Source organism: Gorilla gorilla, chromosome 4 (assembly GCF_029281585.2).
Source record: "Gorilla gorilla gorilla isolate KB3781 chromosome 4, NHGRI_mGorGor1-v2.1_pri, whole genome shotgun sequence".
Lineage (NCBI taxonomy): Eukaryota > Metazoa > Chordata > Mammalia > Primates > Hominidae > Gorilla > Gorilla gorilla.
The window spans coordinates 52,746,995-52,763,436 of record NC_073228.2 but is presented as its reverse complement, the minus strand read 5'-3'; the positions used below and the strand labels follow the sequence as shown (position 1 = coordinate 52,763,436).

At 53.9% G+C, this 16,442-nt stretch overlaps 2 protein-coding genes across 7 annotated transcripts in view; one reads left to right on the top strand and one right to left on the bottom strand.

Annotated features, from left to right (window-relative positions):
• The window catches only part of ERBB2 (erb-b2 receptor tyrosine kinase 2), a 40,379-nt gene extending 26,599 nt beyond the window's left edge, over nt 1-13,780 (top strand). For 5 of the 6 annotated variants that reach the window (XM_055388200.2, XM_019027084.3, XM_004041820.4 and 2 more), the window contains 18 exons: nt 393-466; nt 553-643; nt 847-1,046; nt 1,407-1,539; nt 1,622-1,712; nt 2,426-2,586; nt 4,898-4,945; nt 8,420-8,558; nt 8,639-8,761; nt 9,016-9,114; nt 9,847-10,032; nt 10,170-10,325; nt 10,430-10,505; nt 10,810-10,956; nt 11,666-11,763; nt 11,938-12,126; nt 12,416-12,668; nt 12,811-13,780. In XM_055388200.2, the coding sequence (XP_055244175.2) occupies nt 393-466; nt 553-643; nt 847-1,046; nt 1,407-1,539; nt 1,622-1,712; nt 2,426-2,586; nt 4,898-4,945; nt 8,420-8,558; nt 8,639-8,761; nt 9,016-9,114; nt 9,847-10,032; nt 10,170-10,325; nt 10,430-10,505; nt 10,810-10,956; nt 11,666-11,763; nt 11,938-12,126; nt 12,416-12,668; nt 12,811-13,166 (2,620 nt within the window). In that variant the 3' untranslated portion in view covers nt 13,167-13,780. Of the gene's footprint in view, nt 1-392; nt 467-552; nt 644-846; nt 1,047-1,406; nt 1,540-1,621; nt 1,713-2,173; nt 2,276-2,425; nt 2,587-4,897; nt 4,946-8,419; nt 8,559-8,638; nt 8,762-9,015; nt 9,115-9,846; nt 10,033-10,169; nt 10,326-10,429; nt 10,506-10,809; nt 10,957-11,665; nt 11,764-11,937; nt 12,127-12,415; nt 12,669-12,810 lie in introns of all 6 variants that reach the window. The other variant, XM_055388202.2, reaches the window with a different exon arrangement.
• A 497-nt stretch (nt 13,781-14,277) lies between these two features.
• MIEN1 (migration and invasion enhancer 1) lies at nt 14,278-15,686 on the bottom strand. The gene is made up of 4 exons (XM_004041825.5): nt 15,542-15,686; nt 15,329-15,426; nt 14,816-14,892; nt 14,278-14,729 (listed from the first exon to the last, which is right to left on the bottom strand). The coding sequence occupies exons 1-4, from the start codon at nt 15,628-15,630 to the stop codon at nt 14,646-14,648; spliced, it is 348 nt and encodes a 115-aa protein (XP_004041873.4). The 5' UTR covers nt 15,631-15,686; the 3' UTR covers nt 14,278-14,645.
• Between the last annotated feature and the right edge of the window lie 756 nt (nt 15,687-16,442).

Genomic DNA, 16,442 nt, shown 5'->3' with positions numbered 1-16,442 from the left:
CGAGTAACTGGGACTATAGGCGCGTGGCACCACACCCAGCTAATTTTTGTATTTGTAGCAGAGATGGAGTTTCACCATGTTGGCCAGGATGGTCTCCATCTCTTGACTTCGTGATCCGCCCGCCTCGGCCTCCCAAAGTGCTGGGATTACAGGCGTGAGCCACTGAGCCCAGGCAGAAATAAGATTTCTAGATCAAAGGATATAAATACTGTTTTGATAGATGTTGCCGAACTAAGGCCTGGGCTTTGAAGCCCAGGATGGGAACAGCTGGGCTCGATGGGCAAAGGGTTTGAGTGAAGGCATTCACGGTGGGGAGTGGCTGGCATGGCCAGTGCTGGGAGTGATGTCCACCCTGTTCCTGGCCCTGCTGACTCCTCTCCTGACCCCTCCAGGGACCCAGCCTCCAACACCGCCCCGCTCCAGCCAGAGCAGCTCCAAGTGTTTGAGACTCTGGAAGAGATCACAGGTGGGCTCTGTCTCTGCATCCTGCTCTGCAGGGGCTGGGAGTCCTTGTCCTGTCCCCACTCCTTTAATCTCACCCTCTGCATGCAGGTTACCTATACATCTCAGCATGGCCAGACAGCCTGCCTGACCTCAGCATCTTCCAGAACCTGCAAGTAATCCGGGGACGAATTCTGCACAAGTGAGCACTGAGAAAGAGGGGGCCTGATGGGGAGGAGTCCCAGGGAGGAGTCCCTGTGGGAAGCTTTGGGCCTGAGGGAGTACTCCTGTAGCAGTAACCTTTCCATGAAAGTCTGCAGAGTGTGCTGGGGATGGAGGAAGATGAGAATAGCCTTTGCTGACCAGGAAGGGGTCCGTGGTAAGGTGCCCACCTTTCTCCCATAGTGGCGCCTACTCGCTGACCCTGCAAGGGCTGGGCATCAGCTGGCTGGGGCTGCGCTCGCTGAGGGAACTGGGCAGTGGACTGGCCCTCATCCACCATAACACCCACCTCTGCTTCGTGCACACGGTGCCCTGGGACCAGCTCTTTCGGAACCCGCACCAAGCTCTGCTCCACACTGCCAACCGGCCAGAGGACGAGTGTGGTAAGACAGGGAGCCCAATGTGCACGCTCCCCATCTGCCAGCACACAGCGTGCCCAGGGGGCCCTGGCAGCAGCGTTCTTGGACTTGTGCAGACTGCCCGTCTCTGTGCACCCTTCTTGACTCAGCACAGCTCTGGCTGGCTTGGCCTCTTGGCATGGCTTCTCTAGCTGGGTCCTACCTGCCTTGGCATCCTTCCCTCCCCCTCTGTTTCTGAAATCTCAGAACTCTTCCTCTCCCTACATCGGCCCCACCTGTCCCCACCCCTCCAGCCCACAGCCATGCCCACAGCCAGTTCCCTGGTTCACTTGGACCTGGGGCCTCCCCTAAAAGTCCCCTGCGGTCCCTTCCTCCTCACTGCAGTGGGCGAGGGCCTGGCCTGCCACCAGCTGTGCGCCCGAGGGCACTGCTGGGGTCCAGGGCCCACCCAGTGTGTCAACTGCAGCCAGTTCCTTCGGGGCCAGGAGTGCGTGGAGGAATGCCGAGTACTGCAGGGGTATGAGGGGCGGAGGAGAGGGGTGGCTGGAGGGGTGCATGGGGCTCCTCTCAGACCCCCTCACCACTGTCCCTTCTCTCAGGCTCCCCAGGGAGTATGTGAATGCCAGGCACTGTTTGCTGTGCCACCCTGAGTGTCAGCCCCAGAATGGCTCAGTGACCTGTTTTGGACCGGTGAGCTGCTGGCGGGCTCAGAGCTGGGTGGAGGGGGGCAGCGAGGGGGATTGCCAGGGACTTGGCAGGATGGCGAGATGCAGTAGGGTGTGCTATCTGGTAAAATATCCCTGGAGAGGGCTCAGCGCTCAAACCTGAACAGCAACAGAGTGGCAGAAAAGGGGCCTGGGGGACACTGGGGCCCTTCAGACTATGAAAAGGTTCTAAGGAGGTCTGTGTTGGTGGCTGTGACTGTGGCTGTGCTAGGGTGGTGAGCCCTGTGGGCTCAGGCGTCAGACTACCTGGATTCAGACCCAGGTCCTGCTTCCAACCTTGGTTTTTTATTCCTAAAATGGGTATTGTAATAATACCTACCTTGCTGGGGTGTGGCAAGAATGAAATTAAACAGGGCTTGGCACAGTGAAGCACGGGAAAGGCTTTCTACAGAGCAGTGACTGTTGTTACTCGCTGTTACACCTTAGGTAATGCGTTTTCCTCTCTGGGTGCCTCCCATTTTCTGGCTCAAGTCCCTGCCCAGGATCAAGCTTGGAGGAGGGCCCCGAGGGAGGGGCCACAGAGACTGGGTGAAGAGCAAGGGTGTTTGTCCCAGGAGCATGGCGAAAATTGCTGCTGGGTGGCCTTGGGAAGCACAAAGGGGACCCAACTAAGGGCCTGATCCTACTGCCCTGGGGGTGTCAGTGCCAGCCCCCCACAAACCTTTTCTGCCCCGCCAGGAGGCTGACCAGTGTGTGGCCTGTGCCCACTATAAGGATCCTCCCTTCTGCGTGGCCCGCTGCCCCAGCGGTGTGAAACCTGACCTCTCCTACATGCCCATCTGGAAGTTTCCAGATGAGGAGGGCGCATGCCAGCCTTGCCCCATCAACTGCACCCACTCGTGAGTCCAACGGTCTTTTCTGCAGAAAGGAGGACTTTCCTTTCAGGGGTCTTTCTGGGGCTCTTACTATAAAAGGGGACCAACTCTCCCTTTGTCATATCTTGTTTCTGATGACAAAAATAACACATTGTTAAAATTGTAAAATTAAAACATGAAATATAAATTAATGCCCTAGCAGTTCTATCCCCACTGTTAATAATTTGAAATATTTTTCCTCTAGTTATTTTTGTCTGTGCACATTCTAATATGTATATATAAGTTAACATATATTAATATTATTCTCCAGTTATTTTTATCTGTGCACATTCTAACACACACACACACACACACACACACACACACATATATTTTTAGATGGAGTTTCACTCTGTCACCCAGGCTGGAGTGCAGTAGTACAATCTTGGCTCACTGCAGCCTCCACCTCCTGGGTTTAAGCAATTCTCCTGCCTCCGCCTCCTGAGTAGCTGGGATTACAGGAACGTGCTACCTTGCCTGGCTAATTTTTGTATTTTTAGTAGATAGGATTTCACCATGTTGGCCAGGCTGGTCTCGAACCCCTGACCTCAGGTGATCTGCCAGCCTCGGTCTCCCAAAGTGTTGGGATTACAGCGGTGAGCCACCATGCCCAGTCATATATTTCTTTTTACCAAATAGAATCATAGATCATACATACTGTTTGCAAATTGCTTTTTCTCACTTTCCAGAACCTTGAAATGTTTTTCCATGTTCTAACATGGTGATCTACCTTATTCTTTTAATTTTTCTTATTAGTTGTCTTTACACATGAAACACATGAATACATCCTTGTGATAAACATTTTCAGTAACATAAAAGTATAAATGTTACAAAGCCAACGTGCCCTTTCACTCAACTCCCTGTCCACCCAGTCTCTCCTGTCTGCTGGGAGAACCACCGCATTGACTTGTGTGTTCACCCTTCCAGGCTCTTTTCTGCGCACTTATATAGACATACTACATTTATATTAGGTCGAGTCAAATAAGATTGCTGTTTGTGTAAACCAAAAAGTGTCAAGAGCCTGGGTGTGGTGACTCACACCTGTAATCCCAGCACTTTGGGAGGCTGAGGCAGGCAGATCACTTGAGATCAGGAGTTCGAGACCAATCTGGCCAACATAGCGAGACCCCATCTCTACTAAAAATACAAAAATTAGCCAGGTGTGGTGATGCTGTTCTGCACTTTGCTTTCCCCCTGACTTGAGGTATCCTTTCTTGTGAGTACAGACAGATCTACCATCTTTATTTTTTTTTTAATTACTCAACCTGTAACATGGATGTAATTTCACTTTGTTTTTGAGGGATATTGAGCTTGTTTCCCTGTTTTTGCAGTTTATTGCAATTGAGCTCCATACACAAGTGAGCCCTCTTTTGTATGCCCCCTAGTGGGTATACAGTGCTGGCAATGTTTATCACAAGGATGTATTCATGCATTTTAATTTAAAGACAACTAAATGAGAAAAATTAAAAGAATATGGATCCAGGCTGGGCATGGTGGCTCACACCTGTAATCCCAGCACTTTGGGAGGCCGAGGCAGGCAGATCACCTGAGGTCAGGAGTTCAAGACCAGCCTGGCCAACATGGCAAAACCCCGTCTCTACTAAAAATACAAAAATTAGCCAGGCGTGGTGGTGGGCGCCTGTAATCCCAGCTATTTGAGAGGTTGAGACAGGAGAATTGCTTGAACCTGGGCAGCGGAGGTTGCGGTGAGCCGAGATTGCACCAGTGCACTCCAACCTGGGCAACACAGCGCAACTCCGTCTCAAGAAAAAAAAGAAAAAAAAAAAAAAAAAGAATATGGGTCCAGATCCATATGGATCCTAGATCCAGATCACGGTGTTAGAACATGGAAAAACATTGCAAGATTCTGTTAAGTGAAAAAAGCATTTGCAAACAGTATGTACAGTCTATATTCAGAGGAGGAACTGCTGGGTCATAGATAATATTTCATAGGTGTTGCCAAACCGTTCTCTGGAGAAGTGGTATGGGTTTACCCTGGGATTCTTCTATGGAGGGAATAGTTGAGCTCCCGGGCTTGCTCTTCTGGGTGCCCCTCCCCGCTTCCTACCCACCACAAGGAGCTGCAGGGGAGCGGGGCATGCCGATTCCTTGGCTGGAGAAGGAGTCTCCTTGTGAGGTGGTAGAAGGAGCACTGATGGCCTTGAGCCCAGTTTCTGCCTTTGTCAGATGGGGATAATGACCCAGCCACACCCCTCCCAGGGTTGTTGTGAGGCTGGAAAGGTGGTTCCCAAGAGGGTGGTTCCCAGAATTGTTGATGAGACTGTTTCTCCTGCAGCTGTGTGGACCTGGATGACAAGGGCTGCCCCGCCGAGCAGAGAGCCAGGTTGGCCTGGACCCCAGGATGTACCCTTCATTGCCCTTCACTCCCCCACTGGATGCTGGGTGGTCACTGCTGTAGGGAGGGGACCCCCTGACATATGTCCCTTCCCACCCACTCTTCCACTGTGGAACCTTCTGTCATTTTCCACTTCACCAAGTGACAGAGGACCTGCTCAGATGCTGAGGGGAGGGGACTGCAAGGAAAGATGGCTAGAAAACCCAGTCCCTCCACACCCTGGAGTAACTTGATGCCTTGTGAGGGACACAGGCAAAGTTCAATTCCTTGGAAGTCAAGGGAGACTGAGAAGAGTGCAGCTGCAGCACTGAGGGAGTGATGAATTCTTAACTGGGGATGGTGGGAGGCTTCGAGTGGGAGGTGGCATTTGAGCTAGGCTTTGAGAGAGGAGCAGGTATTGCACTTGCATTTAGGTAGAAAGCATTGGGGTGCAAGGTGACACTGGAGGGGGAGGCATCAGGAAATCCAGGATGTCTTCAAAGTTCTGGTGTCGGGGGCTGTTGAGTAAGCACAGGAATAAGGGTCAAGTTAGAGTCAGGGTGGGGTCTGACCTGGATGCCATAGGCCCTGATCCCCAAGCCACAGGGTGGGACTTGACTGGGCAGTGGGGACCTTTGGAAAGGACTTTGGGGAGAAAAACAGACTGGAGTCTGTCTTAGGCAATCATCTGTCCGTGAAATGAGCATGTGTTACAGGCTTGGTATGTACCAGACCCTGTGCTAAGCAAGGGGTGTGGAGAGGAGAGGGTGACAAGAATATTGGATCAACACCCGGGAGCTCCATCTATCCCAGGATGCACTATCTTTTTTTTATTTTTTTGAGACGGAGTCTCACTCTGCCTGCAGGCTGGAGTGCAGTGGCTCCATCTCGGTTCACTGCAACCTCTGCCTCCTGGGTTCAAGCGCTTCTTGTGCCTCAGCCTCCCAAGTAGCTGGGATTACAGGCACATGCCACCACACCCAGCTAATTTTTGTATTTTTAGTAGAGACGGGGTTTCACCATGTTGGCCAGGATGGTCTCGATCTCTTGACCTCAAGATCCGCCCACCTTGGCCTCCCAAAGTGCTGGGATTACAGACATGAGCCACCGTGCCCAGCCAGATACGCTATCTTTTTATTGAGTGATTGAGACAGGGTCTTGCTCTGTTGTCCAGTCTTGAATGTGGTGGTGTAATCACAGGCTCACTGCAGCCTTGACCTCCTGGGCTCAAGTGACCCTTCTGCAGTAGCTGGGACTATAGGAGCGTGCCACCATGCCTGGGTAATTAGAAAAATTTTTTTTTGTATAGACAGGGTCTCACTATGTTGCCCAAGCTGGTCTCAAACTCGTGGGCTCAAGTGATCCTCCAGTTTTGGCCTCCCAAAATGTTGGGATTACAGGAGTGAGCCACCACTCCTGGCGATGAGCCAAGTCTTTTTTTTTTTTTTTTGATATGGAGTCTTGCTCTGTTGCCCAGGCTGGAGTGCAATGACATGATCTTGGCTCACTGCAACCTCTGCCTCCCAGGTTCAAGCAGTTCAAGCAATCCTCCTGTCTCAGCCCCCCATAGCTGGGATTACAGGCATGCGCTACCACGTCCGGCTAATTTTTGTATTTTTAGTAGAGATGAGGTTTTGCCATGTTGGCCAGGCTGGTCTTGAACTGCTGACCTCAGGTGATCCACCTGCCTCGGCCTCCCAAAGTGCTGGGATTACAGGTGTGAGCCATCGTGCCTGGCTGAGCCGAGTCTTAAAAGATGACCCTGTGGAGAAATGGTGGTCCAGGCTGAAGGGACAGCCTATGCAAACACTGGGAGGTGTGGAAAATCATGACCTGTGGGTGGAAATTTTGGCTAGAACATCAAAATCATCAGGTGTACATTCCTGTACCCATGCAGCAGTCAGAATCTCTGGGGGTGGGGCCCCAAAATTGTATGCGTACAGACTGTGCGCTGATTTGTGATATTACTTAGGATTTTTTGACTTTACAATGGTGGAAAAGCAATAATATACATTCAGTATAAACCGTGCTTTGAATACCCATACAGCCATTCTGTTTTTCACTTTTATTTTTATTTATTTATTTATTTATTATTTATTTTGAGATGTCGTTTTGCTGTTGTTGCCCAGGCTGGAGTGCAATGGCGCAATCTTGGCTCACCGCAACCTCCACCTCTCAGGTTCAAACGATTCTCCTGCCTCAGCCTCCAGAGTAGCTGGGATTACAGGCATGCACCACCACGCCCGGCTAATTTTGTATTTTTAGTAGAGACGGGGTTTCTCCATGTTAGTCAGGCTGGTCTCGAACTCGCGAGCTCAGGTGGTCTGCCCATCTCAGCCTCAAGCCACCATGCCCAGCCCTACTTTCAGTATTCAATAAATTACATAGCCAGGCACCGTGGCTCACACCTGTAATCCCAGCACTTTAGGAGGCCAAGGTGGGAGGATCCTTTGAGGCCAGAAGCTCGAGACCAGCCTGGGCAACATAGTGAGACCCCATTTCTACAAAAAATAAAAAAACTAGCTGAGTGTGGTGGCGTGTGTCTGTAGTCCCAGCTACTTGGGCAGCTGAGGTGGAAAGACTGCTTGAGCCCAGAGGTCAGGGCTGCAGTGGGCCATGATCTCACCACTGCACTCAGCCTGGGCAACACAGCAAGGCCCTGTCTCAAAAATAAATAAATAAATAACACAAACTTATTTAACAGTTTACTATAAAATAGGCTTTGTGTCAGATGATTCTGCCCAACTGTAAGCTGCTGGCTGTGTAAATGTTCTGAGCACGTGTAAGCCAGGCTAGGTGTCTTAAATGCATTTTCAGTTTCAACTTAGAATTGGTTTATCAGGACGTAGCCCTGTGGTGTTGAGGGGCATGTGTATTAACAGTCTCCTTAGTGACTTTTTTTTTTTGAGATGGAGTCTTGCACTGGCCATAGTGCAGTGACGCAATCTCAGCTCACTGCAACCTCTTGTCTCCCGGGTTCAAGCGATTCTCCTGCCTCAGTCTCCCAAGTAGCTGGGATTACAGGCACCCACACCATGCCCGGCTAATTTTTTTGTGTGTGTATTTTTAGTAGAGACGGGGGTTTCACTATGTTGGCCAGGCTGGTCTCGAACTCCTGACCTTGTGATCCGCCCACCTCAGACTCTCAAAGTGCTAGGATTCCAGGCATGAGCCACCGCGCCCAGAGTCCTTAGTGATTTTTATACCATGAATTGTTGAAGCCCTAAGCCAGAGCCAAGGGCAAGAGTATAGAGAATCTGGAGATGCGGAGAGGGTTCTGATTGCCTACAAGGAGTTTGGACTTTATTTTGGAGGCAGTGGGGAGCCAAGGCAGGTTTTAGAATAGGAGAGGGTCCAAGCCTGTGGGTCACCCTTCCGACTTCCCTTTCCGAATGCCAAACACCTTCATGTCCCCCGTGGGCCCCCTTTGTCCCTCCCACCCCAAACTAGCCCTCAATCCCTGACCCTGGCTCCCGCCCCCAGCCCTCTGACGTCCATCATCTCTGCGGTGGTTGGCATTCTGCTGGTCGTGGTCTTGGGGGTGGTCTTTGGGATCCTCATCAAGCGACGGCAGCAGAAGATCCGGAAGTACACGATGCGGAGACTGCTGCAGGAAACGGAGGTGAGGCGGGGTGAAGTCCTCCCAGCCCGCGTGGGGTCTGCACTGGCCCCTGGCACTGACCCACCACCCCCTCACCCCAGCTGGTGGAGCCGCTGACACCTAGCGGAGCGATGCCCAACCAGGCGCAGATGCGGATCCTGAAAGAGACGGAGCTGAGGAAGGTGAAGGTGCTTGGATCTGGCGCTTTTGGCACAGTCTACAAGGTCAGGGCCAGGTCCTGGGGTGGGCGGCCCCAGAGGATGGGGGCGGTGCCTGGAGGGGTGTGGTCGGCAGTTCTGATGGGAGGGGCAAGAGCCGGAGGCAGTGTTTGGGGGAGGGCACTTACAGCGGAGAAGAAGGGAGCGGGGCCAAGCCCTAGGGTGGTGAAGGATGTTTGGAGCACAAGTAATGATCTCCTGGAAGGCAGGTAGGATCCAGCCCACGCTCTTCTCACTCATATCCTCCTCTTTCTGCCCAGGGCATCTGGATCCCTGATGGGGAGAATGTGAAAATTCCAGTGGCCATCAAAGTGTTGAGGGAAAACACATCCCCCAAAGCCAATAAAGAAATCTTAGACGTAAGCCCCTCCACCCTCTCCTGCTGGGAGGACAGGAAGGACCCCATGGCTGCAGGTCTGGGCTCTGGTCTCTCTTCATTGGGGTTTGGGGAGATATGACTCCCGCAAACCTAGACTATTTTTTTGGAGACGGAGTCTTGCTGTGTCACCCAGGCTGGAGTGCAGTGGCGTGATCTCGGCTCACTGCAACCTCCACCTCCTGGACTCAAGCGATTTTCATGCCTCAGGCTCCTGAGTAGCTGGGATTACAAGTGCCCGCTAATTTTTTTTTTTTTTTTTTTTTTTTTTTTTTTTTGAGACAGAGTCTCGCTCTGTCACCCAGGCTAGAGTGAAATGGTGCGGTCTCAGCTCAGCCTCCCAGGTTAAAGCGATTCTTCTCCCTCACTCTCCTGAGTAGCTGGGATTACAGGCGCGAGCCACCACGCCCGGCTAATTTTTGTATTTTTAGTAGAGATGGGATTTCACCATGTTGGCCAGGTTGGTGTCAAACTCCTGACCTCATGATCCGCCCGCCTCGGCCTCCCAAAGTGCTGGGATTACAGGCGTGAGCCACCGTGCCCGGCCTAATCTTTGTATTTTTAGTAGAGACGGGGTTTCACCATGTTGTCCAGGCTGGTACTTTGAGCCTTCACAGGCTGTGGGCCATGGCTGTGGTTTGTGATGGTTGGGAGGCTGTGTGGTGTTTGGGGGTGTGTGGTCTCCCATACCCTCTCAGCGTACCCTTGTCCCCAGGAAGCATACGTGATGGCTGGTGTGGGCTCCCCATATGTCTCCCGCCTTCTGGGCATCTGCCTGACATCCACGGTGCAGCTGGTGACACAGCTTATGCCCTATGGCTGCCTCTTAGACCATGTCCGGGAAAACCGCGGACGCCTGGGCTCCCAGGACCTGCTGAACTGGTGTATGCAGATTGCCAAGGTATGCACCTGGGCTCTTTGCAGGTCTCTCCGGAGCAAACCCCTATGTCCACAAGGGGCTAGGATGGGGACTCTTGCTGGGCATGTGGCCAGGCCCAGGCCCTCCCAGAAGGTCTACATGGGTGCTTCCCATTCCAGGGGATGAGCTACCTGGAGGATGTGCGGCTTGTACACAGGGACTTGGCTGCTCGGAACGTGCTGGTCAAGAGTCCCAACCATGTCAAAATTACAGACTTCGGGCTGGCTCGGCTGCTGGACATTGACGAGACAGAGTACCATGCAGATGGGGGCAAGGTTAGGTGAAGGACCAAGGAGCAGAGGAGGCCGGGTGGAGTGGTGTCTAGCCCATGGGAGAACTCTGAGTGGCCACCTCCCCACTTCCTCTTCTGCCCTCCCAGGTGCCCATCAAGTGGATGGCGCTGGAGTCCATTCTCCGCCGGCGGTTCACCCACCAGAGTGATGTGTGGAGTTATGGTGTGTGGTGGGGGGTGTTGGGAGGGTTGGGTGAGGAGCCATGGCTGGAGGGAGGATGAGAGCTGGGATGGGGAGAATTATGGGGCCACCTCAGCATGTGAAGGGAGGGAAAGGGCTGCCTGTGCCCCACCTTGCAGGGTCTATGCACTTCCCAGGATTAGGGAAAGACCGGGTAGGGTCTGTCTCCTGGCATCACATCTCCCCCTGCTACCTGCCATGATGCTAGACTCCTGAGCAAAACCTCTGGCTCAGTACACTAAAGCTCCCTCTGGCCCTCCCACTCCTGACCCTGTCTCTGCCTTAGGTGTGACTGTGTGGGAGCTGATGACTTTTGGGGCCAAACCTTACGATGGGATCCCAGCCCGGGAGATCCCTGACCTGCTGGAAAAGGGGGAGCGGCTGCCCCAGCCCCCCATCTGCACCATTGATGTCTACATGATCATGGTCAAATGTGCGTGGCTGACCTGTGCTGGCTGCCTGGAGGAGGGTGGGAGGTCCTGGGTGGAGGAGCCCACAAGGGGCATGAAAGGGGACCAGGATGTATGTAGACCCAGGAGCCCTGGTATGTTAGGAGCCTCAAAACCTTCTTGTATCCCTTTTACAGTCAAAGTCCAAAGCCACTCTTGAGGAACACTCTTGTACAAAATTAAGCTGGGCACAGTGGCTCATGCCTGTAATCCCAGTACTTTGGGAGGCTGAGGTGGGAGGATCCCTTGAAGCCAGGAGTTCAAGACCAGCCTGGGCAACATAGTGAGAGCCTATCTCTACAAAAAATAAAAAAATTCTCTCGGTGTGGTGGTGTGTGCCAGTAGTCCCAGCTACTCAGGAGAGGCTGAGTCAGGAAGATCACCTGAGCCTAGTTTAAGGTTGCAGTAAGCTATGATTGCACCACTGAAATCCAGCTTGGGTGACAGAGCGAAACCTCATCTCAAAAAAATAAAAAAGCAAACAAAAAGAAAAAAAAAATTAAAAGGGAAACTAGAAGAGATGCCCAAAGGTTCTGGCTGAAGACCCCAGAGTCTGGTGCTACTTCTCTACCACCTGAGGGCTTTGGGCTGTCCCTTGGGACTGTCTAGACCAGACTGGAGGGGGAGTGGGAGGGGAGAGGCAGCAAGCACACAGGGCCTGGGACTAGCATGCTGACCTCCCTCCTGCCCCAGGTTGGATGATTGACTCTGAATGTCGGCCGAGATTCCGGGAGTTGGTGTCTGAATTCTCCCGCATGGCCAGGGACCCCCAGCGCTTTGTGGTCATCCAGGTACTGGGCCTCTGTGCCCCATCCCTGCCTGTGGCTAAGAGCACCCTCCTGCAGAGGGTGGGAAGGAGAGATGAGTCCAGTATGCCAGGCCCCTCACTGCCATGAGCCTTCCTCACGGAAGGCTGCATGCTGGGCTGGGGAGGGGCCACCATCCTGCCTCTCCTTCCTCCACAGAATGAGGACTTGGGCCCAGCCAGTCCCTTGGACAGCACCTTCTACCGCTCACTGCTGGAGGACGATGACATGGGGGACCTGGTGGATGCTGAGGAGTATCTGGTACCCCAGCAGGGCTTCTTCTGTCCAGACCCTGCCCCGGGCGCTGGGGGCATGGTCCACCACAGGCACCGCAGCTCATCTACCAGGGTCAGTGCCCTCGGTCACACTGTGTGGCTGTCTGCTTACCTCCCCCAACCCCGGTGGACTAGGGTCCCTTTCTCTCATGTTCCCTCAACTGTCACCTCTCAAGGAAACCCCATTATCCCTACAAAAAATTCTTACTGCCTTCCAACCCCTGTGACCCCATTCTCTCCACGGTGACTGTGTCATACCCCAAAGGTGACCTGTTTTTCTCCTGTGACCCTGTCACCTTCCATGGAGTCCCCATCCCAGATCCGTGAGTGACCCCCATCATGACTTTCTTTCTTGTCCCCAGAGTGGCGGTGGGGACCTGACACTAGGGCTGGAGCCCTCTGAAGAGGAGGCCCCCAGGTCTCCACTGGCACCCTCCGAAGGGGCTGGCTCCGATGTATTTGATGGTGACCTGGGAATGGGGGCAGCCAAGGGGCTGCAAAGCCTCCCCACACATGACCCCAGCCCTCTACAGCGGTACAGTGAGGACCCCACAGTACCCCTGCCCTCTGAGACTGATGGCTACGTTGCCCCCCTGACCTGCAGCCCCCAGCCCGGTATGGAGTCCAGTCTAAGCAGAGAGACTGATGGGCAGGGGAGGTGGGGACCTTCAGCCCAGGGTCCACTGTGGGGGCAGAGGGAGTGGCAGAGACACCGGGGTTCCTTCCCCTAATGGGTCACCTTCTCTTGACCTTTCAGAATATGTGAACCAGCCAGATGTTCGGCCCCAGCCCCCTTCGCCCCGAGAGGGCCCTCTGCCTGCTGCCCGACCTGCTGGTGCCACTCTGGAAAGGCCCAAGACTCTCTCCCCAGGGAAGAATGGGGTCGTCAAAGACGTTTTTGCCTTTGGGGGTGCCGTGGAGAACCCCGAGTACTTGACACCCCAGGGAGGAGCTGCCCCTCAGCCCCACCCTCCTCCTGCCTTCAGCCCAGCCTTCGACAACCTCTATTACTGGGACCAGGACCCACCAGAGCGGGGGGCTCCACCCAGCACCTTCAAAGGGACACCTACGGCAGAGAACCCAGAGTACCTGGGTCTGGACGTGCCAGTGTGAACCAGAAGGCCAAGTCCGCAGAAGCCCTGATGTGTCCTCAGGGAGCAGGGAAGGCCTGACTTCTGCTGGCATCAAGAGGCGGGAGGGCCCTCCGACCACTTCCAGGGGAACCTGCCATGCCAGGAACCTGTCCTAAGGAACCTTCCTTCCTGCTTGAGTTGCCAGATGGCTGGAAGGGGTCCAGCCTCGTTGGAAGAGGAACAGCACTGGGGAGTCTTTGTGGATTCTGAGGCCCTGCCCAATGAGACTCTAGGGTCCAGTGGATGCCACAGCCCAGCTTGGCCCTTTCCTTCCAGATCCTGGGTACTGAAAGCCTTAGGGAAGCTGGCCTGAGAGGGGAAGTGGCCCTAAGGGAGTGTCTAAGAACAAGAGCGACCCATTCAGAGACTGTCCCTGAAACCTAGTACTGCCCCCCATGAGGAAGGAACAGCAATGGTGTCAGTATCCAGGCTTTGTACAGAGTGCTTTTCTGTTTAGTTTTTACTTTTTTTGTTTTGTTTTTTTAAAGATGAAATAAAGACCCAGGGGGAGAATGGGTGTTGTATGGGGAGGCAAGTGTGGGGGGTCCTTCTCCACACCCACTTTATCCATTTGCAAATATATTTTGGAAAACAGCTAGGCACCGGCCTATGTCTGGGGGTGGCTCTGTGCCATCCCTTCCTGCTCACCTTACACTCAACTCCTCTTTTCCTGGAGGGAGTGGCTGGGAATCTTCAGAAAGCTTGGATGAGGAGCCACACATCCAGTTCTCCAGCTTCAGGGTTGGGGGAGATCGGGAAGCTGGATTCAGATCTGAGAGCCCTTTGACGACCAGATCATTCTTATTTAGAACGAACTAATTCCTAAGGCCACTCACCAGAATGGGGTTATTTCCTCCTTGTGAGTGAGGAGAGTGGCGGGTAGGGTGGGGGAAAGACGAGGCAGGGTCTACTGTGGGACTCATTTTCCTTGCCTTGGCTATGCCAGAGGAGCTCACTGACCTAAGGAGTAGCTGTCCAGAAAGCCCACCCAGCCAGCACAGCCACCCTGGTGGTACAAAGGCTGGGCTGACCGGACTTCTGTGCCCCCCACATTCCCAGACTGGACATATAAAAACACACACTAGTTAGCATTAGTGTTTGTAGCGCCACTTTACTGCCAATAGCTGACATTGCCCTGGGTTAGGGGAGAATAAATAAAAATCTGTGGCATCAGACAGGTATTACCGAGGTGAAGAGTGGACTGGGCTTTTGTGGGCACTTACCCTGGGAAGGGGGTATGAGGTGGCTGGGGAAGTGTCCATGGAGAGTGTCTCTCTCCTGCCCCCAAGGCCACGGAATCTTCTATTCCTTCTTTGTACCCAAAGGGGCAAAGTGGGGGCCAGGGTCTCTTTGCTAGGGAGCTAAGTAGGGGAAAGAGGCAGGGGGAGCTCCCAGCAGGACCAAAGGGAGACCAAGGTTTGGACCCCAGAACAGAGCAGGAACCCAGAGTCCTGTGCAGTCACAGGATGACGCAGGGAGGACGGCTGTTGGTGATCTTTTCTAGGGGTTCTCCATTACTGGCTCTTCGGATGGCCTCAATGAGCTAGAGGACAGAGATGTGGAATGACAGGATGATGCACTGTTGGGGTAGGGTGACCAAGAGGTCCTCCCAACGCTGTAAATACTCACATCTTTCTCATAGGGAAAGCCCCCATTCTCCAGCTTGGAGAACACCAGCTGTCCATTTATCTCTATCTCAAAGGCACCTGGTAAGAAATCAACAGATAAATAAATGGTACACTGAGAACATAGGCAGAAGTCAGGAGTTCCTCCAACGGGGTCCTCCGCCTTCAAGTCCCCCATCAATCCCACTGGAGACCCATTTGTAGCTCCTTAAGCAATTCCCCAACCCTGGGTCAACTCCAGGGAACCTGAGGGAGGCCTCGCCTGTGTGCCCCTCGCAACACTCAATAAAGGACTCCCTCCCCTCCAACTCTACACGACTGCAGTCTAATAGGTTTTTCCCCACAGGCCTCTGTGACACCCCCTGACCTGTGGAAGGGAACTCATGTTGGCCGGACATTTTACCATGTGCCAGGCACTGCGGGCACTTTACATAAAGCAGCCAATGTCAGAACTAGAAAGCGGGAGAGCTGGGATTCAGAGCACAGACTGACTCAGCAGGTGTTCTGCGAGCCTCACCTGTGCCCCCCAGGCGCGACTCGATTTCGATGCCCGGATACTGCTCCTTCACAGCACTGGCCAGCTCCAGGTAGGTCGCCTCGAAGCCGCAGGGTTCACTGGGGAGTCAAGAGATGGGGCTGGGCTGGGGATTCGGGGGTGGGGCCTCCCGTGGACCCACCTCCGTCCGGCCCGCGGGACCAGGGTGGGGGTCCTCCAGCCGGGGCCGCTCACCAGTACTCCACCACGATGCGGACCCCACTGCCCGGCTTGACCTCCTCGGGAGGGGGCGCTACGGACGTCTGCCCCGGCTCCCCGCTCATCGCGGCCGGCTCCGCTCGGGCCCCTGCTTCCGGGTGTGACGCGAGCCGCGGGCACGTGACGGGGCGGGGCCTCTGGAGCGGGGAGGGGCCGAGGGTGGCGTTCGGGCGCCCCCTGCAGGTCTCCGCCACTGCTACGCTTTGACCTCGTAGGGCAGCTCCGGAGCTCGCTCCCCGGGCAGGGGCTGGTTCCGGTCCAGACCCTCCTTCCCTGGCCCGGTCTCCCGGAGTGCCGGGCTTCCCCACTCCCCACTCCCGGTGTCCGCTGGACTTCATGGCTTCATTTACTCTAATGGACTATCTTAGACTGCAAAGCGCTTTTCAGTTTACAAAAGAAAGAGAAAGTGGTGGGGCAAGCATCCTGGGGATGGGGGTGGGTGTGGCTGATGCATGAAATAGTTGACATTTTCTCGCTAACATGCAGATGGCATATTTTTTTTTTTTTTTTTTTTTTGAGACGGAGTTTCGCTCTTGTTGCCCAGGCTGGAGTGCAATGGCGCGATCTCGGTTCACTGCAACCTCTGCCTCCCAGGTTCAAGCGATTCTTCTGCCTCAGCTTCCCGAGTAGCTGGGACTACAGGCGCGTGCCACCGCACCCGGCTAATTTTGTATTCTTAGTAGAGACAGGGTTTCATCATGTTGGTCAGGCTGGTCTGGAACTCTTGACCTCAGGTGATCCACCAGCCTCGGCCTCCTAAAGTGCTGGAATTACAGACATGAGCAACCGCGCCTGGCCCAGTTTTTTGTTTGTTTGTTTGTTTTAGTAGAGACAGGGTTTCACCATGTTCGCCAGACTGGTCTCGAACTCCTGACCT

Excerpts from the sequence above, each read along its gene's own strand:
- MIEN1 (XM_004041825.5), bottom strand. The coding sequence starts at position 15,630 with ATGAGCGGGGAGCCGGGGCAGACGTCCGTAGCGCCCCCTCCCGAGGAG. Across the intron at positions 15,427-15,541 it reads CGCATCGTGGTGGAGTACTG|TGAACCCTGCGGCTTCGAGG; the intron begins GTGAGCGGCCCC and ends TTGACTCCCCAG. Across the intron at positions 14,893-15,328 it reads GTCGCGCCTGGGGGGCACAG|GTGCCTTTGAGATAGAGATA; the intron begins GTGAGGCTCGCA and ends ATTTCTTACCAG.